This window comes from Peromyscus eremicus, chromosome 7 (assembly GCF_949786415.1).
Source record: "Peromyscus eremicus chromosome 7, PerEre_H2_v1, whole genome shotgun sequence".
NCBI lineage: Eukaryota > Metazoa > Chordata > Mammalia > Rodentia > Cricetidae > Peromyscus > Peromyscus eremicus.
Genome location: NC_081422.1, coordinates 113,021,204 through 113,047,144, shown reverse-complemented (window position 1 = coordinate 113,047,144; position 25,941 = coordinate 113,021,204). Strand labels below are relative to the sequence as shown.

The 25,941-nt window shown below is 39.4% G+C and overlaps 1 protein-coding gene across 2 annotated transcripts in view; it reads left to right on the top strand.

Moving 5' to 3' along the window:
* The window catches only part of Oxsr1 (oxidative stress responsive kinase 1), a 91,952-nt gene that overhangs the window by 62,969 nt on the left and 3,042 nt on the right, over positions 1–25,941 (top strand). For both annotated transcript variants that reach the window (XM_059268877.1, XM_059268878.1), the window contains exons 8-17: positions 589–722; positions 5,989–6,037; positions 6,801–6,866; positions 10,495–10,617; positions 14,119–14,154; positions 19,319–19,465; positions 20,521–20,585; positions 23,051–23,103; positions 24,576–24,644; positions 25,757–25,821. In XM_059268877.1, coding sequence (XP_059124860.1) covers positions 589–722; positions 5,989–6,037; positions 6,801–6,866; positions 10,495–10,617; positions 14,119–14,154; positions 19,319–19,465; positions 20,521–20,585; positions 23,051–23,103; positions 24,576–24,644; positions 25,757–25,821 — 807 coding nt within the window. The remainder of the gene's footprint in view (positions 1–588; positions 723–5,988; positions 6,038–6,800; positions 6,867–10,494; positions 10,618–14,118; positions 14,155–19,318; positions 19,466–20,520; positions 20,586–23,050; positions 23,104–24,575; positions 24,645–25,756; positions 25,822–25,941) is intronic.

Genomic DNA, 25,941 nt, shown 5'->3' with positions numbered 1-25,941 from the left:
CAGTGGGCACTTGTGGGCAGGTTGGGTAAGAATCCATCCATCTATAGCTCTTAACTAATGTCCAGTACACATGAAAACCTTCGGTTCTAAACAACCACTCTATTTCTTGTGGTGCTTGGTGTTGGGCTCAGGGTCTCACACATGCTAGACAAGTACGTATATCCCCTGAGCTATATCCCCAACCCTTAAAATCCCTCTTAGATGTTAACGTGTATGTGTGCATGTATATCTGCGTGTGAGCTTTTAGAGACCACAGGTTATTGTCAGTCACTCTTCACCTTATATTTTGAGACAGGGTTTCTCCCTGAAACTGGAACTTGACAGTATGGCTGGATTGGATGGCCAGCAAACCGCAAGGAGCTCCTCCTGCTCCCCAGTTGGGATTTCAGGCGTGGACCACACACCCGGCGTTTTTATGTGAATTCTGAAGGGTTAAATTCAGGTCCTTCCTTCTGCTTGTAGTGCAGCAAGCACTCTGCTGGCTGAGCCGTCTCTCCAGCCCCTAGAGTCAACTTCTGGAATGTTAGGAAGCTTTAATCCATATTAAAAACCCCTTAGAAGTTCATACTGTATTGAAAATTCTTACAGGTTTTAATGCTAACACTCCAGAACGATCCTCCTTCTTTGGAAACCGGTGTTCAAGATAAAGAAATGCTGAAAAAGTATGGAAAATCATTTAGAAAAATGATTTCATTGTGCCTTCAAAAGGATCCAGAAAAAAGGTAAAATATTAGAAAATGTGACGTGTCTCTTTTTGATACATAAACAATGTGGGAAACCCTAAATTTTACATGTGTATGTATATGTGGGATTATGTGTGTACTCTTAAAATGAATGAAATACAAACTTTGGAAACATTTATAAAGGCCATTTTACAAGATTGGAAGGGACTGAGTTGTTTTCTGTGTTCTTTTAAGTATATTGTATATCTTGATGGTTCAGATCTTGATTAATTTCTTTCTTTTTTTTTTTTTTTTTGGTTTTTCGAGACAGGGTTTCTCTGTGTAGCTTTGCGCCTTTCCTGGAACTCGCTTTGGAGACCAGGCTGGCCTTGAACTCACAGAGATCCGCCTGGATCTGCTTCCCGAGTGCTGGGATTAAAGGCGTGCGCCACCACCGCCCGGCCTTAATTTCTTAAAACTATGAAATTATGAGCTGGGTGGTGGTGGTGCACACGTTTAATCCCAGCACTTGGGAGGCAGAAGCAAGTGGATCTCTGTGAGTTCTAGGCCAGCCTGGCTACAGAGTGAGTTCCAGGACAGCCAAGGATAGACAGAGAAACCAAAAAGCAAATTAACTATGAAATTATATATTGTGAATTCTGTATTAGTAAAATGCCATATTAATGGGAAAGTTTTTCTTTTTCCTTTTTTTTTTTTTTTTTTTTTTTTTTTTTTTTTTTTTTTTTTTTTTTGAGGTAGGGTTTCTCTGTGTAGCTTTGGAGCCTGTCCTGGAACTCACTCTGTAAACCAAACTGGCCTCAGACTCACAGAGATCTGCCTGCCTCTGCTTCCCGAGTGCTAGGATTAAAGTTATGTGCCACCAGGGCTGGGAAGTTTTTCTTTTTCCAACTTGCACTTAAAATATAATTGCCATTTACAGTTTAATAACAAAAGAGCTTTAACATAACACATTTATATTTCGTGCCAAATAATTGTACTTTCCATGTTGGAAAAATTGTAGTAAACACAATTTAAAATAGTTTCCTTGTCCGCTTTAGACACAGTCAGTGGTAAGTAGCAGGCTCTTAACTAAGGGTATTTAGTGTGTGTGTTGCTTTTGAACAGCATTTGTAGGTGAGATCACTGAATGGAGCCTTCTGTTTTAAGGTCACTCACATCTCTAGTCTCAAAGGTAGAACTTGAATTTAAAGCTCATCCTTTGTAACTTGGGGCTGCATCCTCACTGTATCTTAGTTTCTGTTTGTGTGTGTATACATCAGCTTCCCATATCCACCACCCCCACACACATCTGCAGGTTCATCTACCTGTGGATCCAAGTACTCTGATCCAATTATATCAGCACTCAGCATCATCCGCCTCTTCTTTGTCCTCATTCCCTGAGCAACACAGTATAACAGCTGTTGGCATTGAATTGGCAGGATAGCGCTGCTCTAGTTAAGCTGGAGGTGGTGAAAGTGCGGGAGGATTGTGTGGGTCCTACACAGATACTGGTCCATGTAAATACAAGGGATTGAGCATCAGAGTTTTGGTATTGGCAAAGGGATACAATTTTCTGGAAACAATTCTCCTGGGATACCACAGGACGACTGTATATTCCACAAAGTTTCTTAGTACTAAAAGTTGTTTAATTTTGTTTTCTCTAAAGGTCGACAAAAATAAAAGACTTTGACATCCTTGATCATGTGTCTAGTATATGTAATGGGGCTTCAGAATTTACTGTTGGAAATTTTAGAAAGGGTAAGAAAAACAGCAGAAAAGTTCATGTGTATGTTTTTAGAATTTTTTTCTGTTTCTCAGCAGTGGCTAAAATTGATAGGAATACCTTTGTTTCTGCCAAGCTAGCTGTCAAAAAGAACAAATTCCTTTGTTACAAATACCTAGAAGTAACAAATAAAAATCCATCAAACTTAAAAGATCTTTAGGTGCCAGAAATAGTGAAGAAACCATAAATTACAGAAGAGTCCTGAACTAATCCAGTGGCTCCCTCCAGTGGAACATCACTCACTCCAATATCCTACTAGGTTGGCTTTCTGAATCCAGTGCTGTGACTTTTGGAATTAGGACCTTGGGTCCACCTGGAGGAGATTTTCAGCTGAGTTCCCATATAAAGATAGGATCATCTTCCTCCTCTTTTTTTATAAATATTTATTTCTAGTTTATACACATGAATGTTTGCCTCTGTGTACATCACATACACACAAGAAGCCTCCCTCCCTTCTCAGTGAGATGCTAAACAGAATAAAAACTGGTCATTGCCAAGAGGCACCAACATCTCTCCTCATCGTTTTGACTTTATTTCTACGGGTTGAGTCTGAATTTATATTCTCTACATTAGATGCATACACTGCACCTCCTAGGGTTTAAGCATTGAAGTACTGTTGTCAGGCAGCTTCATTTTGGGCTGCAAGGGTCTCAGAAGTGCACTCAGAGAACACCAGCAAATCCAGGTCTCCGGCTCCTGGGAACAACACTCCACTCAAGCTGCTGTCAGCCACTCAAGCTGCAGCACACGTGGTGACGCTGCACCATGAACTAGAGTTGGCAGACACGATAGCTTTAGTTCTTCAGGAAGTTTCATAATGCAGTGGTAGCTGAAAAGATTATAAATCTTTAAATTTATTAAAACCATAAATCAAAACCATAGGGAAAGTTTGATTATGACCACAGAATCAAGCAAGACTTCTAGAATGAGAAGGTTCAGTTAAAATGTAAAACAATGGATTCCCCTTGTATGGGGTGGGCTGTAATTTGCTCCTGATTGGATAAGATATAAAGAAAGATCCACTAGATGACCAAGGGCACAGCATAATGAACCTTAGACAATGATGCAGTAAGAAAGGTTATTGCCTGTGAAGCCTTCTTCACCCATTCCATAATTCCAGTTTATAATGAGAAAGTAGCAAAGAGCTCCAAGTTGAGAAATATGCTATAGAATATCTGTATTTATCAGAAGTATCAAGCAAAGAAGAAATTGAAAAACCTGGCTGATTAGAAGAGATTGATTGGACATGGAGACTAGATGTGACAGATATGCCACAGGAGCTTTGACAGAGAAGGGTACCATGGGAAACTGATGAAATCTGTAGTTTCTAGTTAGAAAGATTGTCCTAGTGTTAATGCTTTAGTTATTTCTTGATAATTATAATTTGATCATGTCAAAGGCTAACTTCATGAAGCTAGAGAAGGATATGAAGGAATAGTGTATCATCTTTTCAACTCTTCCATAAGTCAAACTATTTCAAAATAGATATTTTTTAAATCTCTGAGAAGTATAGAAAATGCATTCCAATTTGAGAACTAGAATTAAATGTTATTTAAGATCAAACAACATAAAACTCAACCCTTATTAAACCCATTAAACAGAAGAAGGAAAGAAAACGAAACAACAACAACAAAAACTATCAACTGGTTAAGTCCCAAGCACTGTCATAAACATTTAAAGCACTTACACCATCTCATTTAATTTTCACAGTAATCTTCCAGGACAGTACTTTTCCTTTCTCTATTTTACAAATGAAGAAATAAATCAGAGGTTAACTAGCCTTGTGCAAATCACACCTGGAGTAAATGGGACGTTCAGTCTGTATGTACACAATCACACAAATGCTTGTATGCACATGGTAGACTTACCAGGGAGAGACTGGTAAGAATGGAGGAGAAGTAATAGTTAAATAACAGCCTGTCAGCCTAACACTTGGGCGGACGAGGAGGATCAGAAGTTAGCGGTCAGCTGTGGCTGGTAAGCCAAGGTTGAGGGCAGCCTTGGCTACATGAGACTCAAAAACAATCTACTCATGGAAAGACAGAACTGCAGAGTTTGTAGCTGTGAAGCCTTGACTCTTCACATTAGAGATTCCAGATGGTGTCTCTTCTTGCTGCTGTGCATCTCTTATATACAGCCTCAGTAATCCCCTGCTGAGGAACTGCAGGCGGCTGCCTCTAGTCACGTGAGTGAGGCCAAACCACAGTTAAGTTGTATAAGGGAGAGTAACTGCCAGTTCTCCAGCTAGTCAAGTTCTAGAGTTCTAGAGTGAACATGGAATGAGGTTGTTTTGTTTTGTTTTTGTAGTGACTGAGTTTTGTAGTCACGTCCTTTCATTACACTTCCACAGTTGTACTTGAGAAAAAGGAATGGACCTAGAAGAAAGAAATGAGTACTAAGGTGCTATCCTGGCAAAGAAAGCGTTAAACATTGAAATCTTTACCAAATGAAGAGTGCCACTGTTTAATTTCAGTTGACATAGCATTTGCCGTTTGTTCCTAATCTGCGTTAATCTTCTGAGGCATTGGTTCTTAAGCTTAAAATTTACTTTGGAACTACCTGGGAAGGTTTAAGAACTACTGACACTTCAGTCTCACTCCCAAATATTATGCTTTATTTGGTGAGATAAAGCCTAGTGTAGGGCCAGGTGGTGGTGGCGTATGCTTTTAATCCCAGCACTCGGGAGGAAGAGGCAGGTGGATCTCTGAGTTTTAAGGCCAGCCTGGTCTACAAAGTGAGTTCCAGGACAGGCTCCAAAGCTACACAGAGAAACTCTGTCTTGAAAAACCAAAAAAAAAAAAAAAAAGTTCTGTACAAACTTCCATCCTCATCATTGGGATGAAACAAGACAGAACCAACACTGTTCTTAGCTCTGAGAGACCATTGAATAGCATTACATGGTAATTATGTGGTAATGTTAGGTGAGGTCTTTGAAGAGTAAATTCTTTATTCTTAGTGATCTTCTTATGAAAGCTTGTAAAGTTGATAAGTTGATAATGAAGAATTTACTCCAAACAAGATCATGCATAACTGAACACAACTGAATTTGGGTTAAATTTGGGAAATATACTTTAAATATTTTTTTTCCTTAAAGGGAAATTGAGCAATCTCTAAGAATCTGTTGTTGCCTTAAATTGAAACCTATTGGGCAGCTGTATAGCAAGAATCAAAATGTTTTATTTCTCTTTTCCAATTTAAATGCATTTTTACACTTTGCTAACACTTTTAGATAGTTGTCGTCTAACTCCCTGAAAATTATATTGCTAAGTGGCAAACATTGGAAGTCCCTAAGAATCGTCTTCTAGAAACAGTATTTTACTAATGAATTTTTCAAAGATTCTGCAGTTGTCATTAGCACATTTCTATTTGAATTTTTGTTCTACTCAGCGTCCTATACCAAGTTTATCCTGCTTTTTAGCAGGGGAAAGAAAGTGAAATATACTGAGGATGTTTTAGTTTGCTGTTCAGGAAATAGTTTCTCATTTTTCAAGATGGAAATTAATATTGTGCTTGAAAACTAAAAATTCTCCTTTCTGCTTTTAGACCAACAGCAGCAGAGCTATTGAGGCACAAGTTTTTCCAGAAAGCAAAGGTGGGCATTCCAGCTTTTGAGTGTATGCATCCATATGGTACTAGTTGTGTTCAGAGTTTATAAGCTGCATTTCTTAAGCATGGTTAAGATGGTTACATTTGGAGAAATGATGGTAGATAAAATAATTACTAAAGGTATTATGTATGCAGTTTTTGATAAGTAAGATAACTTGTTTTGGGGAGCTGGAGTGAGATGCTTTCCACATAAGCATAAAGACCTAAATTTGATCCCCAGAACCCATAAATAAATTGAGGTGTAGAGACTTGGCTTATAATTCCCCTAGAATTGAGTAAGTGGAGACAGATGGACCCTAGAACTCTTTGGCTAGTAAGACTAGGCTAATTCATGACCTCAAGTCTCAATGAGAAATTTTATCCTAACACACATATGACATACATCTGCCTACACATGAACAGTTTTTTTTTTCCTATTGTAAAAGCAATCTGAACAATTGAGCTCTCTGAACTAATAAATACCCCATATCCCAACCATAAAGCATTAGTACGTTTGGAAATGCAGGGCCAACAAAGGACATACAGTAAAGGGAGCTTTTCATAGAAAATGATTACTAGTACACACTAAAGGTTTGTCTCCAGTTGAAAAATGATGGAAGTACTGTATAAAAGCCTTCAGAGTGAAAAGATAAAAGCTTTTCTCATCTCTTCACAAAACAGTTTACTTATCACATATTAATTGTGATTGACACTTCTGTGTCAGTGTTCTGTTCAATAAAAGGTTCTGATAACTTACTTTTATTTTTTAGAATAAAGAATTTCTTCAAGAAAAAATATTACAGAAAGCACCTACCATTTCTGAAAGATCTAAGAAGGTAAATGGGGGTATCATCAGGGTTTAATTCATTTTTCTTAGGTTGCTTAGAATAGATTTGTGGGAGTTCTTTGTTGTTTTTTTTGCATTTTTAAAGTGGGTGCTATTCTGTTGATAGAAATGTGGATTATTCATTTTCAGCCATTTTAAAGCATTTTATATACCCAGTCAGCAAATACCTGTCAGCTGTATGCCTAGGTGTTACTCTGCTGTCTCCTAGAATAACAAGGTGGGCTGGATGGCAGTTGGTGGTGAGTCTGTTCTAACCCATGCTAGTAACTGTTTCCAGCTGTCTAGAGATGGGGATTTTGCATAGCACTTACAGCTTGGGGTATAAGGCATATTACCTCCTAACTTTAGACAATGTTATAACAAAGCACCTTGTTTGGTGTGTGTTGTTTCTAAGAACTTTGGTCATAATTTGAACATAAAGAATACATTAAAGTCCCAGTTTGGACAAAATTGATGTTTGCCATTTCACCACGAAGAACCCCCCTCCCCCAATTTCTTTACTCTTCTCCCCTTAAAGGAGACTTAGCACGTGTGAAGGAAATGTTGTCCCATGGATTTCTGTTGATGATGGACTAGAGGGAGAAGACCAGGGTCCTCTCTGTTCCATATGATATAGTAGAAGGCTTGTCTGGAAATTAGGGTCCTTCTGGTATATGGTATAGTATAAGGCCTGCCTAGGAAGTTGGGACCATTCTGGTAGAAGCTTACTGTCTGTACATTTGACTACTTGAAGTGAAGGTCTTTCTTCAGAAGGTTTTGCTTAATATAGAACAAAGGTATCTTAAATATTCTAAGTTTATATACTTACTAACAATCACTAACAGCATATTAGCTTGTCTTCACTTCTGAGCTCTGTCATTCTGCAAGTAGAAATGCTCAAGTCTGATTATTTTTTTGTTTTTTGTTTTTGTTTTTTCGAGACAGGGTTTCTCTGTGTAGCTTTGCACCTTTCCTGGAACTCACTTGGTAGCCCAGGCTGGCCTTGAACTCACAGATATCCGCCTGGCTCTGCCTCCTGAGTGCTGGGATTAAAGGCGTGCGCCACCACCGCCCGGCTCAAGTCTGATTATTAAGAGATCTCCATTTTTGCTGGGTGGTGGTGTCCACCATTAATCCCAGCACTCGGGAGGCAGAGACAAGTAGATCTCTATGAGTTCGAGACCAGCCTTGTCTACAGAGCAAGCTCCAGGAAAACCAGGGCTACACAGAAAAGCCCTGTTTTGAAAAACAAAACAAAAAGATCTCCATTTTCTTCTTCATAAAGTGCTCATGAGAAGCTAGTCTTTTCTTCCCTAGAATTAAAATGATACAACTTCCCTTCTAGAAAGTTTCCCTTCCGTTTTTACTTGTATTCTTTCCCCTTGAGTTTATCAACTGCTGTCACTTGTCAGGATCACAAGGAGTTCAGTGTATAATCGGGTTATCACAGATGACTGAAATCTAATGTCTGGGGAATGGGAATGTTCCTTCCATGGCTGGCCACTCGGGAAAACACTGTTCATTGTCCCACTCACTTTAGGTCATTAGTATAGCACTTCCTCAAAATTGTTTTCCTTGACTACCTGAACTCCAACTTTTTATTCCTTCATGTTTTGCTTTACTTTGAAGAACGTTTCACTATCTAACTTGTGACAGCTATTAGAACAAAAGCTTATGTTTTCTACATTGTCTTAGTAGGCCTAGGTCAGTTTTCTGTACACAGTAAACATTCACAAATAATTTAATGCAATTTAAAATCTCTATGCTTGTAATTGCAGTAAATCCTAATTGAAATTGTTTAGTGTCTACAGTGTGATTTCTTTAAGATCGGTGAACCTCAGAAAAACCCCTCAAGCTGGGTTTTATAACATACATCTGCAATCATACACTTACAATATTTTGGAGGCTGAAACAAAAGGATTGTAAGTGAGGCTAGCCTGAACAATGTTGTGAGAGGCTGTCTCAAAATTAAATTTGGGGGTGGGAATGGGGAGCTGGCTGGATGGGTAAAGTACCTGTTGCACAAGCATGAGAACACATAAAAAAAACAGACATGAGAGATTATGCCTGTAACTCTAGCCTAGGGAGTGAGAGGATGGAGACAGATGATCCCTGAAGCTCATTGGATACACAGCAGCCTAGCCAAATTGATGGACTTGAGATTCTGTGAGGGACCCTATCTCATAAAATAAGGGTGAGGGCTGGAGAGGGAGGACCAGTGGCTAAGAGCACTTGTTGCTCTTGTAGAGGCCTTGGGTCCAATTCTCAGCACTCACATGGTAGCTCACAGCCTGGGCACCATAGCATGCACATGGTGTGCACACATCCAAGCAAAACATACATAAAATAGGATAAATAAACTTAAAAACATAAAGTTGAAGGACAATTGAGGAAAGATAACTCCTTACGATGGCCTTGGGCTGTTATATGTTCATGCACACATACATGTATTCATAAGCTCACATACACATTCCACAAGCATACACACACATACTCACACTCACAGCTATAGCTCAATGGTAGAATACTTCTCATAAGGCCTTGAATTCAATCCACAGTACTTCAAAAACAAAACAAAAATTATAAGAGTGAAAGTTGAGCTAAAAGCAGGAGGGTTAGTTGAAAGTTAGACTCTACTTACCCTTCATTCCATGTTGTACACTGGGGTCTAAGAAGTTTATTTTGCAGAAAGAGCAAGACTGCTATCTAAACCAAAGGGCATGGCTGGTAAGATGGCTTAGCAGGTAAAGATGACTTCCAGAACCTACATTGTAGAAGAAGAGAAGCAACTTTTACAGGAGTATGAGTGAGGGAGTGTGTTGACCTCTGTGAGTACACAAATACACATTCTCTCTCTCTCTCTCTCTCTCTCTCTCTCTCTCTCTCTCTCTCTCTCTCTCAATGTTAATAAAAAGATTGAGAATTCCTACAACTCAGTAAGTAGCAAACAAACCCAGTTTTTAATATGAATAAAAGATGGAATAGAGCAGGGCATTGGTGGCGCATGCCTTTGATCCCAGCACTTTGGAGGCAGAGGCAGGTGGATCTCTGGGAGTTGAAGGCTAGCCTGGTCTACAAAGTGAGTTCTAGGACAGCCAGGACTACACAGAGAAACCCTGTCTCGAAAATTAAAAAAAAAAAAAAAAAAAGTTGAAGCTGGATATGGTGGTGCACACCTTTAATTCCAACACTGAGGAGACAGGCAGGCTGATTAGTGTCAGTTCAAGGCCAGCCTGGTCTATAATGCAAGTTCCAGGGCAGCCATAGCTATACAGTGATACCCTGACCCAAAAGAGGAAAAAAGAAGTTGAAAAATAATGGATTCTTTACCTTGGGTTTGTGTATGGAATATGTGAAACCTCCTTTCTTCTCCTTTAAATATCTTGGGACATTACATGTTAAATTTTTTCCCCTATGCTTTAACATAAAAACTATTATTGGGGTTAAGAGTAAAAGAGGCTTGTGGTTAAAGTACCAACTAGATAGAGCAGATTGAGGGATAGAGGGTGTGAATTTGTATGGCACACTTACCAGGATAATAATGACCTAGTTACTGTTTTATTTAGGTGAAAAAAGAATTGAGGTTCCTGTTCAGTGTATACAAAACACCCTAATTCTCACGCCTTCCTTTTGCTCAGGTTCGGAGAGTACCGGGTTCCAGCGGCCGTCTCCATAAGACAGAGGACGGAGGCTGGGAATGGAGTGATGATGAATTTGATGAGGAAAGTGAGGAAGGGAGAGCAGCCATCTCACAACTCAGGGTAAGTGTTAGTGAACTGGATAGACTCTTCAGCTAGAGTTGTCTGTGAGCTGGAAGAGAAGGAAGACAAGAACTACTGACGGTTTGCTGGGTACTATGTAGCAAGCTAGACGGGCATGCTCTCTGAATGTGATGACATTTAGAACATATGAAAATGACTCATGTTTAGAGGTGGAAACTGTCTTGATATGGAGAATAACTGGACTGTACTAATGGCCAGACACTGCAGAAGAATTGTGAACTAGAAGACCTTGTAACATAAAACCATGTCCTGGAAGCATGTCACCCCTTACGTGGAGAGGAACAGTGGACTTCTTTAATTGGTATATATTGGATATATTATGTTGCCATGTTTGTGTGTGTGCCTTGGGGTCTTCCTTTTCCTTTGCTTCATCATTCTTACCTCAAATTATGTATAGATGTATGTCTATACCTTGCCTGCTCAGTACCCTTTTTTTTTTTTTTTGGTGAGTTTAATAATGGTCATGTTTATATCATTGCCTAGTGGGATCTACTCTCATGGGAGTTCTTAGGACTCTTTTTGTTACCTTTTTGGAGATGAGATTTCTCTGTAGGTCTGGCTGTCCTGGAGCTCTCTATAAAGAGAAGGCCTTGAACGCATAGAGATTCTCCTGCCTCTGCTTCCCAAATGCTGGGGTTAAAGGTGTGCACCACCATGCCCAGTTCCCTTAGGACTCTTGATGTTCATCATTGAATTTTTACTTACCTGGTAGATTTTTTTTTTTTTTTTTTTTTGGTTTTTTGAGACAGGGTTTCTCTGTGTAGCTTTGTGCCTTTTCCTGGAACTCACTTGGTAGCCCAGGCTGGCCTCGAACTCACAGAGATCCGCCTGCCTCTGCCTCCCGAGTGCTGGGATTAAAGGCGTGCGCCACCACCGCCCGGCTAACCTGGTAGATTTTTAAGTCTAATTCTTTTGTATAACTAAGTTTTTTAAGGCCTTGCCAATGAAAATTGGCAAATATTTATTAAGCATCAAACTTAGAAAAGTCTTGCAAAAGATACAAATGGTAAACATTTGTTTTGCTTAATTGTGGATAGTTTCTGTGCTGTTCTTGAAGTTGACTGTGGTAGTTTGAATAGGTATGGCCCCCATACACTCATGTGTTTGAATACATGGCCATAGAGAGCAGCACTATTAGGAAATGTGACGCTGTGGAGGCAGGCTTTGAGGTCTTATAGATGCTTAAGCCCTGCCCACTGGGACAGTTGCTTCTGCTGTCTGTGGATCAAGGTGTAGAACTCTCCGCTCCTTCTCCAGTACCATCTCTACCTGCATACCACTGTGAAGATAATGGACTAACCCTTTAGAACTGTAGTAGAAACCCTAATGAAGACATTTGCTCACCATTCCTTTCTCCGATCTGCTGCACATCCTGTGTGCAGTCTGTCTCATGTCAAGTACTGCAATAATGTAAAAGTTTATTCCTTTGTTTTTCGTGTCTCCACATCACTGTCTGTGTTGTTTGTTTCCTTTCTTATTAATTTTTTTCATGTTGCTACTTAGTTTTTAAAATATAGGTAGTATAGCCATAAGACACCATTTATAATGTCTCTTTGATAACTCTGAGGTCCATGCCGGTTCTGTTTGCTTCAGTGTCTGTTCACACTGGCATTAGGAGGGCTTTCCCGCTTCATTAGGTGCTAGACAAGGTGAATTTTACTTATTGCTTACCAATAATTTTGTGATTTTGTAGTTAGAAAAATTAGTTAATTTGTAAGGTGATAGGTTTCATTGTGATACTTTTTTTTTGTTTTTTTTTTGTTTTTGTTTTTTTTTTTTGTTTTTGAGACAGGGTTTCTCCGTGTAGCTTTGCGCCTTTCCTGGAACTCACTTGGTAGCCCAGGCTGGCCTCGAACTCACAGAGATCCGCCTGGCTCTGCCTCCCGAGTGCTGGAATTAAAGGCGTGCGCCACCACCGCCCGGCCATTGTGATACTTTCATATGTGTATACCATTCTATTTTGTTCTTATCTTCCCTACTATTATCTTCCCGCATCCTCTTGGAAAAGTCTCTCCTCTGTCTTCGTGTCCCCCATTCCATTTCTCTTGATCTGCTTACTTGGCTTGGGTGCCATAGTGTGTATGTCACTTTCCTAGTTCTCTCTCCCTGTACTTCCCTTCCCCCTTTCAACCTAGATTCGTCATATAACAGAAAATGTGATTATATAACATTTGTCTGAGTCTTATCTCTATGTACTCTGGTCTAAATGCCATCATGCATATACACAGGTGTGGTGTATCTGGGATATATGATAGGTTTAGTTTTAGTTTTATTATATTTATTTATTTTGAGAATTTTTTAAATTAATTTAAGATACACAGTGATACACAGTAGTGAGTTTCATTATGGCATTTCTGTTTACACTTTGTCTTTCCTGCTGTGATCACACTCTTGTCCTTCCTCCATTCCCCTTCCTTGTTTCCAGCTCGAGTGCTGCTGCTCTCCTCCCTCCTTTCTAATATCCCCTGTTCAATTTTCATGTAACATACATTCCATTATTTTCTCCCCACTCCCCCTTAAGATATCTTCAACTCTTCTGATTCTCTTTCTAGACTCACCGACCATGCAAACACAAATGAAAGATGAAATCTAGGCACCACATAGGATGTATTTGTCTTTCTAGGGGTGTCTGGTTTCACAGTGGTTTCCATTTTCACTTGTTTTCCTACAAATGCCATGCTTTTGTTTTTCTTCATGAATAAAATTCCATTGTATACTTACCACATTTATTTTATCCAGTTTTCTGTTTAGTGGACATGTAGCTGGATAACACAGCTGTAAGCATGGATGTGCAAGAATGTCTATAATGGAACTTTGAAAATATGTCAAATAACTAGCTTAAAGATTTAGATTTGGCCCATGATCTTAGGTATATAATACGTTTGATTATGTTTATTAACATAATCATTAACATAAACATTACTCATATGTTTATGATTAATGGAAAGAAATTTGGCTTTTGAGTATGACCTTTTACTACCTGAGAATTCACACAGTATGGTTGTTTGCTTATAAAACTGATTTTGTTACATTTTCTTTTTGTTTTGCTCTGTGTATTCTCTTTTGTTTGAGGTCAGTGCTGGGGTGGGTGTGGGGGGGCTGTGTCTCAACTGTGTAGCCCTGGCTGGCCTGGAACTCAATTTGTCGACTAAGCTGGCCTTGAACTCACAGAGATGCACCTGCCTCTGCTTCCTGAGTGCTGGGATTATATGTGTGAGCTACCATGCCTGGCTGAAACTGTTAACTTGTAATACGATAAATATATTGTTATGTTCATTATGGACTACTTGAACAACAACTGTAGTAATATCACAACAGGTTTCTTTTTTTTTTTTTTCAGAAAAGTTAAATGAGTTAATTTATGGCTCCAAATGGAATGTAATCAGTATGATTTGCAGTGTCTTGGAATTTGCTACTTGAAACTGACTACAAATAATCTTAAGTTTTGAGCTAACAAGTGTCTTTTCCTGTGTCTTTCAGTCTCCCCGAGTGAAAGACTCACTATCAAATTCTGAGGTGAGTAACAAGATTATCAAGTCCTTAAATAGACATTTTATTTTGTATTTTGGCTTTAATTTTAAGTTTATTCAGTCAGACTGTTTTTGTCTCTCTGTATCACTGTGTGTGATTGAATGTTAATGAGGTATTATACCAGCCAGATCTGAAGTTGGCTTAAAGCTCAGACCGTTCCTTGCTTGCTGAACTGTTTTTTAGGCTTGAGCTGCTTGAAGTGGAAAGTAGTTGTTTTCCCTTAATCTGTCTAGGAACTTGTCATCTTGTCCTTGCATTTGATTTTTTTTTTTTTTAAAGCAAGTAAATCCTTTTTTTTTTTTTTTTTTTTTTTGTACTTATTTGTACCAGTGTGATAGGCAGTTCCGTCAAACAGCATCCTGTAAAGTGGGCTTTTCTTATTTTTACTCTCTGAGAGAAGTGCTTTCATGGGTCTATTATGTTGTATAGTCTTCCTCCTGGTAGCACCTTCTATTTTGAGTATGGTATGTGATTTAAAAGCATATATTTACTCTTAATTTGTGCACATTGTATGCAGATTACATGCACTACCAAGTACATGACTCAAGTTTATATTAACTACCAACAGGCTAGTGTGTGACAGTGCATGACAACTGCTGTCTGTTCCTGTCCCTCACTCTCTGTGTACAATGGAATTGCTCTTCTTCCAAGGCCTGAAATTATGTCAGTCCCTGTCCATTCTTTTGGCCAGTGGGAAGTTAGAAGGGGGCTGAGGTTATGGCTTTGTTGGTAGAATGCTTCCCTAGCATACTTGGAAGCCTTGGGTCCCATCCCCAGTACTACACAAAACTAGCTGTGGATGTATATGCCTGTAATTCCAGCTCTTGACAGGTAGGAGGATTAGTAATTCACGATCAGCTGGGCTCATGCCTTTAACCCCAACACTTGGGAGGCAGAGGCAGGTGAGTCTCTGTGAGTTCGAGGCCAGCCTGGTCTATAGAGCAAGTTCCAGGACATCCAGGACTGTTACACAGAGAAACTCTGTCTTGAAAATAGCAAATAAATAAATAAATAAATAAATAAATAAATAAATAAATAAATAAATAAAAAAAATAGTTCAAGATCATTCTTGGCCACATAATGTGTCTAAAGCTAGTCTGGAATACATGAGACCCTGCCCTTCACCCCACCCTCTTAAAAAGTTAGCAGAAGGAAGAGCCACTCTGTGATTCCTTATTTTTTAACCCTGTCACTATGAACTGCATTCCTTGTGTGATAGTAATACCATGCTTAATAGCTCCTGCTGCTGAGGTAGACTTGACTGTGGAGAGGAAACTCCTCCAGTGTGTTCACTTACTCTAAGTTTAGAACGATTGCTTCTGATTTAACTTATATTGATTAATTTCTTAAAAATTAAATGAGAAAGTATTTTACAGATTATCCTGAGTTTTCCTTTTTGATCTTTTCAGTCTCTTTCCCTAAAAGCATCTCCATGTGAGTTCTTACATACCCACATTCTCATGCTATTTACATTGTTTTTAATTTAATTGTGATAAAGTTAATATAACATAAAATTCTCAGTTCCAGTCATTTTCAGTTTGGTGACATTGAATACATTCATTCTAGTGTAACCATTGCCACATCTATCCCAAGAACTTTCCATGCTAAAACTCTATCTATTGAATTTCCTCTCACCTTTAGTTCCTGACAACTTCCTTTATATTTTCTATCTCTATAAACTTGATTATTCTATATACTTCATATTAGTAGAGTCATAATATATGTTCTTTTCTCACTGACTTATTTTACCCAGCACAGTGTCCTTATGGTTCATCCATGTTGTAGCATCTCTCAGAATGTCTTCCTAATTTTTAAGACTACCTATCTGATATTTCATTATATATGTAGGCAGGGTATATTTTCTTTCTTCATCTGCCAGACAACAACTGAAGTGCACTGTAGACAACGCTGCCCTGAACACGAGTGTCTAATAGCTGCTCTCAGTTCTCTGGGATTGCTGAACAGTGGTCATTCCATTATGTTTTCAACTTGTTTGCTTTGAGGCAATGTACTACTTTGTAGTCCAAGTTGGCTTCAAACTCATAATCCTACTGCCTCAGCATCCTAAGTACTAGGATTACAAGTATGTGCCACTATGCTTTGGTGTTTAAAGTTTTTGAAGAATAGCTGTATTGTTTCCTGTAGTGCTTATACCATTTTTCATCACTACCAACAGTGTACTGAGATTTCAGTTTTTCCATATTTACTTTCCCTGACCCCTGCTTTGTTTTGGTGACAGGACCTTCATATAGCCCAGTCTGGCTCCAACTCACTAAGTAGCCGAGGCTGACCTAGATCCTGAACTTGTGCCTCCACCTCCTCAGGATGGGGAATATAGGCTTGTACCACCATGCTTGGTTTTATGCAGTGATAGGAATCAAACCTAGGACTTTGTGCCTATGAGGCTGGGCTACAACTATATCCCTTCCCATTTTGTTTCTTTGTTTTCTATATCCTTTTGGTCTTTATGGTTAGATAGTCATATGTACATATAATGTGGAAGTTGCCATTTTGAAATTCTAATAATTACATGAACTTACTCAGAACTAAAATTTAAGTTCTATTTTTCTGTCAAAATCTAAAAACAATGCTAGCTTTTTGCTATGCAATTAATGAATATAAAAGTTTCATTAGGTTTTATTTCTGGCCTCCTTATTTTGTTCTTTAATTCTAAATTTAATTTTAATTTCTATGTATGTATGTATGCATGTATGTATGTGTGTGTGTGTGTGTGTGTGTGTGTGTAGGGGCACATGCATGTGGGTGCTCACAGAAACCAGAAGATAGGATCAGATCCCCGGGGCTGGAGTTACAGGCAATTGTTATCTGTTTGATGTGGGTGCTGAGAACTGAACTCTGGTCCTCTGCAAGAACAGCAAGCCCTCTTAAACACTGAGTCATTTCTCCAGCCTATCTCCTTGATTTTACTTATGTACAATGTTAGAGAGGGAGTGTGTGTGTGCGCCTGTCTGTCTACCTGTTTATTAATTATTTTCTATCAAAAGTAGGCCTCTATTATGGTCCATTGACTTTTCTTTTAGTACTAAAATTGTCTGTTACATTGATCTTTTTCCCAGTAGCTAATTTAAAATATTTAGCTTACTTTTGTAATCAAGATCTGTTTTTCCTGAAGATTACCTAATTAAAATGTATTAACATTTGTAGTGTACAAAGTGTAATGTCTGTTAGTTACCAAGCTTCCCATTCTCCTCTGCCCCTCATACAAACTCTGACTATTTAGCCTGTCTGGCTTTGTACTCCTTACCTATCTTCCTGCCTAGGCCTCCTTCCTTTGATATGTGTTGTGTATATTAGGTAAATATACAATACTACAATTCCTTGAGGCTTTGTCGAACAGCCTTGGTGTTATTTGTCCCTTGTCCATCCTTCTTCTTCTGTATTGTTCTCCCTTTTGCCCTCCCCAGGTGGAAGCCCCTTCCTGTTACTTCCTTTCCTACCTGTTATCACCTCTTTCCTGCTTTTCTTCTCCCCACCCCCACTCTGTGGTTCTTTCTTAGTTTCTGTGGTTATGTACTTATATCTGAGGATTTGGAGCTAGGAACCTCAGATGAGAACATGAAGCATTTGTTTTTCTGGGTCTGGTTTATTTACCTCAATATAATCTTTTTTAGGTTTCTCCATTTACCTACAAAGTTCATGATTTCGTTTTTCTTTACAGTTGAATAGTACCCTTTTGTGTATATGAACCACATTTTCCTTGTCCATTCATCTGTTGAAGGGCATTTAAATTGTTTTCACTTCCTGGCTATTGCGAATAGAGTAGCCATGACCATTGCTGAGCAGGTATCTGTGGAGTCGGAAATCAAGTCCTTTGGCATATCCCAGGAGTGGCATAGCTGAATCATATGGTAGATTTACTTTTAGTTTTCCTGCCAACGCTTTTTCCCATGACCTTGCCAGCATTTGTTGTCAGATGTTTTGATGATCTAAGTCATTCTGACTGGGGTGATGAAATCTCAAAGTTGTTTTAATTTGTTTCTCTGATTGCTTAGGATGGTGAACACATTTTGAGGTGTTTCTAGGCCATTTTTATTTCTTCTGTTGAGAATTCTCCGTTTAGACCCTTGACTACTACTTATTGGGTCATTTGTTTCCTTGATTCTTTGTCTTTTGAGTTCTTTGTATATTGTGGTTATTAATCCTCTGTCAGATATGTAGCTGACAAAGGTTCTCTCCCATTCTGTGGGTAGCTTCTTCACTTGCCTGATTGTTTCCTTAGCTTTTCTGTAGTTTTATGAGGTCCTAGCTGTCAGTTGTTGGCCTTGCCTCCTGGGCAAATGGAGTCTCATTCAGAAAGTCCTTACATATATCTTAGAGGGTACAGCCTGTATTTTCTTGTAGAAATTTTAGTGTTTCCGGTTTCAGATTGAGGACTTTGATCCACTTCCATCTAATTTTTGTGTAAGGTATGATAGATATGGGTCTAATTTCATTCTTCACATGGCAATCCAGTTTTCCCAGCACCATTTCTTGAAGATGTTGTCTTTTCTTCCTTTTTTTTTTTTTTTTTTTTTTTTTTTCTTCTCTAGGGTCACAGTTTGGGAAGCCATAATTCCCAGGTGTGATGGCTCCCTCTGGTTGGCTTCTTGTGAGGCTGTGACTGCACCATGACCTGACAGTTGCATGACATGTGTGAGCATATGCAAAAGAGATGGGGATAGCTAGAAGAGAGTCTAGGCTGTCTGTTAGAGCAGCCCACTCTCACAAGCGCTGATCTGTCTACTTACCCTCTTCCAGAGGTCAGGCAACAGCAACCCACTCACCTCCCACTGGGTTCATCTTTTAAAGATTTTATAATTCTATCTCAGAACGTTGCTAGACCAGGTATGACAGCACACATCTATAATCCCAACTTTTGGAAGCTGAAGGACCAGCCTTGACTACCTAGCAAGCTCCAGACCAGCCTGTTTAATAAAGCAAAAACACCCTCCTCTACAAAACCAAAACCAGAATCTAAAAGATTTTAGAATGCTTAGAAATACTGACTTGTGTGTAGTACAGACAAATGCAGAAAAGTGGTAATGATTCAGTAGCAAGACAAGACACGGTGAGAGTGTTGCCCTGTGAGTCCGCTCAGATGTCGTAGACCTCTCTCCTACTTACACAGCACTGCATGTGTTTGCTGCAGCTCTTCTCAGCAGCTGATCCCATGGGTACTTTGCTCCAAGTTCCAGAACAGATTTCTGCTCATCTACCTCAGCCTTCTGGCCAGATGCCTACACAGCCTGCTCAAGTCTCTCTCCTGCCCCCTGCCGAGCAAGTGAAAACTGCACAGGTACAGTGGGATGTGCTTTCATGGTCCCTCACCTTGTGGCAGATGAGAAAAATTAATGCAGCCTGTGACCTCTCCAGTTGATACTTTGGTTTGGAACAAGTGAGAAATTCTGTCTTCATAGTTTTTCAGGTACAGATAAAAGCATTCAATAAGGATCACACAGATTTTTAAGCAAAAAAATAAGTTAATTATGAAAACATACCAAGTGCAAACAATTTGGCTAATATATTGTCAGCTCTTCATTAGATCTTTATTAAATTTAATGAGACTAAGTCCAGTCAATAGAGTTAATTCTGAGACTGGAAAGTTAGCTGCCTTTCCTTTTTGCTCACTTACACACATTAATACTTCTTTTTCAGGCTCTTATGTTTTCAGAATTACTCTATTTAAGATATTTGTTCATTTTGTGAGAGTTGATTTTGTGAAAGCTTGGTAAAATTTAATTAAGCGCACACAGTTGTCATGAAATTGCAGTGTGGTGGTAGTATCTGGGTGATAACAGCTTCACTGTGAATCCCTGCATGCTGTGTAACTCTGGCTCCATTTTGGAGACTCTGATGCTCTATATTGTGGAAAAGACATGGAAGTTCTGATGTTTCCTTTTGTACTTTAATGTATCATCATCTCCTGTTCAGTCTTTGGAGACCACTGCTCTGAGAACTTCCAGGTAGTCCTAGTGGTGACTTCATTTGGCCCTTCCTTCATCTATCACATGGGGAAAAAATACAGGTGTCTTAGAAGAATTAATTGAAAGATTGGACTTATTTCATAGACACAGTATGTCCTTCATCAAGCAAAGGGTAGCTTTTTCCTGGCACTTGGTTGAATAGAGCCCTGGGAGACAGCTAGTTTAGGCCTTTCCTTGGGAATTAACGTTCTGATTGTATTTGACATGGGCGACAGCTGCCTTTTGTTGCTCCTTTGGAGTTGGTATCCTGCCACAGCAGGAGACATCTTAGAGACCAGAAGGACTTGGGCTGGAGAGAAAAGAAACTGCTGCCAAGTGTCTTTCATAGATGACCGGTCAGTGACTTTATACTGTCAATGTGTTTCAGGCTCAGTCTACAGGAGACCGCTCCCAGGAGACCAAGGTCCCTATCAGTCTAGTGTTGAGATTAAGGTACGTGGGCACTTGCTGCTTTATGAGTACTCTGTAGATGTTGTAATAGTTGGGAGTAAGAGTAACTGCATAGGATTGTGTGTGTTTCTAACAGAGATATGTCATGTGTACTGTTAGATATTATGTTCTAATTTCTCTACCTTAACTAGAACTTCCAGGGAGCCTGGGTAGTTTCAAGTCTCAGCACATAGAATATTCAAGCTGTACCTCACCAGTCAGATGTGAGTTTCTGGAGTCATTATATTAACTGCTTCCAGTATGGTCCCCATTCCTTTTCCTGCCCTTTCTACCTGTTCAAACCCTGGCCATCTTAAGTCCTATTTAAAAACTATCTTTGGGCTGAGCAGTGGTGATACACACCTTTAATCTCAGCACTTGGGAGGCAGAGGCAGGTGGATCTCTGTGAGTTCGAGGTCAGCCTGGTCTACAGAGGGAGTTCCAGGATAGCCAGGACTATTCCACAGAGAAACCCTGTCCCCCCAAAACAAAGCAACGATGAAAAAAACCAACTATTTTGGGGGCTGGAAGAGATGGTTCAATGGTTAAGAGCACTGGCTGCTTTTGCAGAGGTCCTGGGTTTGGTTCCTAGCACCCAGATAAGGCTCACAACCATCTTTAACTCCAGGCCCAAGATATCTGACACCCTCTTCTGGGCTCTGAGGTCACCAGGAATGCACATGGTGGACAGACATAGATACAGGCAAAACACTCATCACATAAAAGACATAAATAAACAAAAACTTCTAAAGCTTTCTTCTCCATCCAAATCTCGTGTGTTCTGGACTGTTAGAAATTTGAAGGAATAACGTGCACTTAGTTTTGTGAGTCTGTCCTAGTGGACCAGCGGGAATAAGGATGAAAAGGGGCCTCTGTCATTTGAATCGCTCCTTCCTGTGTTTACACAGGTCTTTCTCTTAGGTTTATTTTACTATATGTTCTAGTTCATTTTTTGTTGCCAAAACAGAATACCAAAGATTGAGTAATTTATAAATAATAGAGGTTTAGGCAAGTGTGATTCACACCTATAATCCTAGCCCTTGGGAGACTGAGGCAGGAGAATTGCTGAGAGTCTGAGTCAACCCCAGCTAGAGAGTAAGATCTTGTCTTAACAGCAGCAACAAAATCCAGAGATTTATTTCTTACAGTAGAGACCAGAAGCCCAGAGCTGTAGATCTGCACCTACACCTGAGGAAGGCCTTCATGTTGCTTTATCCTGTGGCAGAGAAGACAAGAGCTCACAGGGAAACAGGAGACATGGTTCACATAACAGACCCACTCACTGAATTAGCCTGTAACCTCTCAGAGCTGCATTAGGAATCACCTTTCCAACACAGTAACTCTGATCATAGCATTATCTTAGTCGGAATAAGGGTGGGAATGGGCATGAGTATCCTTGATAAAAGATTCTTGTCTTCATCAGTAGGTGGGGTAATAAACTCAAAGGTAACTTGATGATAGTGCTGAAAGTGTTAGCTCAGAGCCCTGTAGAGTGAGCACATCAGGACAAAGTATATGATCTGTGGGAACAGAATAATCTCTTCGTATATGCATGCACATTCACATATAAACACATACATCCATACATATATATGCATGCATATATAGACATACACTGCTAATCCCACTGGTTGAGAATAAGACCACTACCACAGTTTAGAGTCAAGTTTTGAAGCAAGCTTTAATTAAATACTGACCAGGTTGATAGACTGTCTGGCCAGGTCCATCTCTGGTTTCCCAGAAAATGGCCCCAAGTCACGTTTTGCAGGGGGTTAAAAAGGCAAAACCCGGGGCTGGAGGGATAGCTCAGAGGTTAAGAGCACTGACTGTTCTTCCAGAGGTCCTGAGTTCAATTCCCAGCAACCACATGGTGGCTCACAACCATCTGTAATGAGATCTGGCGCCCTCTTCTGTATACATAATGAATAAATAAATCTTAAAAAAAAAAAAAGGGAAAACCCATAATTCACTGCATTTCCCATGAGGTCCAATCACGTACAAGTATACATACTAACATACTTCCTGCCGGCATATCTCCCACTTATATCCAGTTAGGGGCAAGGTTACATCCTGACGTATTTCCTGCCTCTAAACCTCCTGCCTACATGTGATCAAGCACATCCAGTGCAGATGGGTCAAACAAACTTCTGTAGGGGAGTGAAAACATGTGACTTGTTGTCTCCCATAAACAATAGCCTCCAGAATTTCAGGAACTATCTGTCCTTGGGCAAAGGGCCTGCAGATCAGAGACATTTTTTGTTTCATGGATCTCTTAGTCATAGTAATTAAAACTTAAAATGTAACTTTGACTCTCACAATACATACATATATATACATACACACATATACATACATACACACACACACACACACACATACACACACACACACACATATATAGGCAGACTATAATAAATTCTGCATAAATCCAGAAATTCTTATTTTCTTTATTCTGTTTTCTTTCATAGAAATTCCAAAAAAGAACTAAATGATATTCGATTTGAATTTACTCCTGGGAGAGGTACGTATTAAAAAGTATGGTAAAAAAAAAAAAATGGTCAAAAACACAATGACTAATAATTTGCTACTTAGTTAGGTGTAAAGTTTTTGTCATTTAGATAAAGTTTTGCTTTTAAATGATGGTAAACTTTCTGGTTTAGGTTTTGGAAAATATGTATGAAGAAAAACTATGGATTTACTAGTTCTTTCACCTGGAAACCTGACTGTAATAAGCTGTATAGTAATGAACACAAGCCCATTAGTAAATTGGTCATGCATTTCCCTAAACATTGTCCCATTCAGTTCTTAAAACAGCCACCCAAGGAAAAATGATTCCCATTTAATAGAGGATGAACTCCAGGGTTAAAGGAAGGCAGAAGAACTTGTTCATAAGCTAGAAAGAGGCACTGAAGTTCAGTTGAAGTTCTTTCAGAGGCCAGAGTCCTCATTCTCATCATGACACATACTGCTTCTCTCTGATAGTAAGCTAGAGACACAGTGCAGGCTTCCTTTCTCCTCGTGTGGAAGCTGAGCCTTGTCACAGTGCTGTTTCTAGTTGTGAACTTCACCCTGCAGCAAGGCTTCTCTTTCTTGGCACTGTTAGCTCAGGCTTCTGAGTCGAGGAGTGGCCAGCAAGTGTCTGGTGCTGGGTTCCACATCCAATTTTACTTCTTTTAAGGAGAATGAGTGCAAACACACAGAGGGGTGCGCATTACTGCTTAGGAGTATGTCCAGGAATTTTAACTGCTAGTCTTTTGTATGGATGTGTACACACTACCTCTGCATTGGTTCTCTTGTTCCTTCAGTACCTCATCAGTTAAAGATGAAATTGGTTGGTTTGTTTGCTTATTTGAGACAGGGCCTCATTGTGTGGTACTGACTGGCCCTGAACTCATAGAGGTCTGCCTCCAGGGTGCTGTGATTAAAGGTTCATGACAGCATGCCCAGCCTAAAGATGCAATTAGATTGAGATAGTTTGCTTCATATATTTGGTTTCTGGTTATATCCATCACTTACATTGTATTGCCTAGCATAAGTAGGTAAGAAAACAAACTGCCAGAATAATGATAATAAATTTTAGTAAACTTTTATGATTCTCAGAGAAGATTCTAAAGTATTTTCTTAAGTTTTGAGAATAAATTTCCATATCACTGGCACTGAATTTCATGTCTCAAAACTTGAGAGCTCAAGTGCAAAGTTATATTTAACATAGGAATATCTCGTTATCACTGTAGGGTTGTGAACATTATACAGTTTAGAAACTTATCTCTTACTTTGAGTTGGTATTTGCCTTATAGTTCATATAGAGTCTGCTCCCTCGCCAGATCTGTGAGAATTCTCACTTGAGAGTCTAGGACAACCCCCACCTGCCTTCTTTATTCTGTGGATTTAGTAGCCAGCTGATTCTGACAGTGTTGATACCTGTGCTGACCAGGAGAGCCACAGTGGCATGTGCACACAAGAAATTGAGCGCTGTGTTCTTTGTCCCTGCAGATACAGCAGAGGGGGTCTCTCAGGAGCTCATTTCTGCTGGCCTGGTGGATGGAAGGGACTTAGTAATAGGTGAGCATGTTACTTTTTTGTCATCTGGTATACATGGTACCTAGAAACCCAGCTTCCAGTGAGCATCTCTGTTGCTTCTTGAAGTAGTCTTGGCTTCACTAAAATTACAGTATCAAGGACAGTTCCTTATCAGAGCAAAAAAGCAAAAACCTGTCCTACCTCAGACCCTTGAGAGTGGTAGATGTCTCTCGGACGCTGTAGAAGAGATAGGAAAAGTCACAAGTTAGTAAGTTAATGGCTCTTCCGTTTCTGATCCGTTGGCATAACTAATCTTTACAGAACACAGAAGTGAGGAGGACAGAGACTGAATCCTAGAAAAACCAAAGTAAAGGCAGGCCACAGTTGCTAATACAGTTGGGCTGCCAGTACTTTCCTCTGAAATAAGAACTAATGGATAGTTTAGACTTTGTGGGCCTTGTATGGTCTGTCTTTTTTCATTGTTTTTCGGAGTACAGTGTCTTGTTTGTAACCTGGGCAGACCTGGAATTTAGTATCCTTTTCCTGTCTCAGCCTCCACAGTACTAGAGTTACAGGTGTATATCTCACAATTGGGTTTTGTAGTATGTCATTTGTAAATCCTTCTGATTTATAGGTAGAACAAAAATAGACCACAGGCTATATACTATAACTAGGTTGGCTCCTAGTTACAGTCTATTAACATAAGGTATATCTTTTAATAAACTGTCTAAAAAAGGGTAGCTAATACATTTTAAATATTGTTAATTTAACAATGATTCAGGATTGGAGATCAGCAATAGCTTTGATTTGGAAAATGACTGGCCTTTTTCCTCCATTTTGATTGTACATTAAAGATTCTTAACCACCATTTTAAGATTTTTAAAATATTAAAAATGAGCCGGGCGGTGGTGGCGCACGCCTTTAATCCCAGCACTCGGGAGGCAGAGCCAGGCGGTTCTCTGTGAGTTCGAGGCCAGCAGCCTGGGCTACCAAGTGAGTTCCAGGAAAGGCGCAAAGCTACACAGAGAAACCCTGTCTTGAAAAACCAAAAAAAAAAAAAAAAAAAATATATATATATATATATATATATATACATATATATATTAAAAATGTGTTTATGTAGCTGCTCATTAATTTTCTTTGTATGATTACAGTGGCAGCTAATCTGCAGAAAATTGTGGAAGAACCTCAATCAAACCGATCTGTCACTTTCAAACTGGTACTCACCCCTCTTACCCATCTGCAGACTAGCCCTTCTATTCCCGAATGCCAAGACTGTTAGAACATGCTGAGCGCTGTCCATTTACCCTTCCTAAGACCCCTGGCTAAACTCTCACCT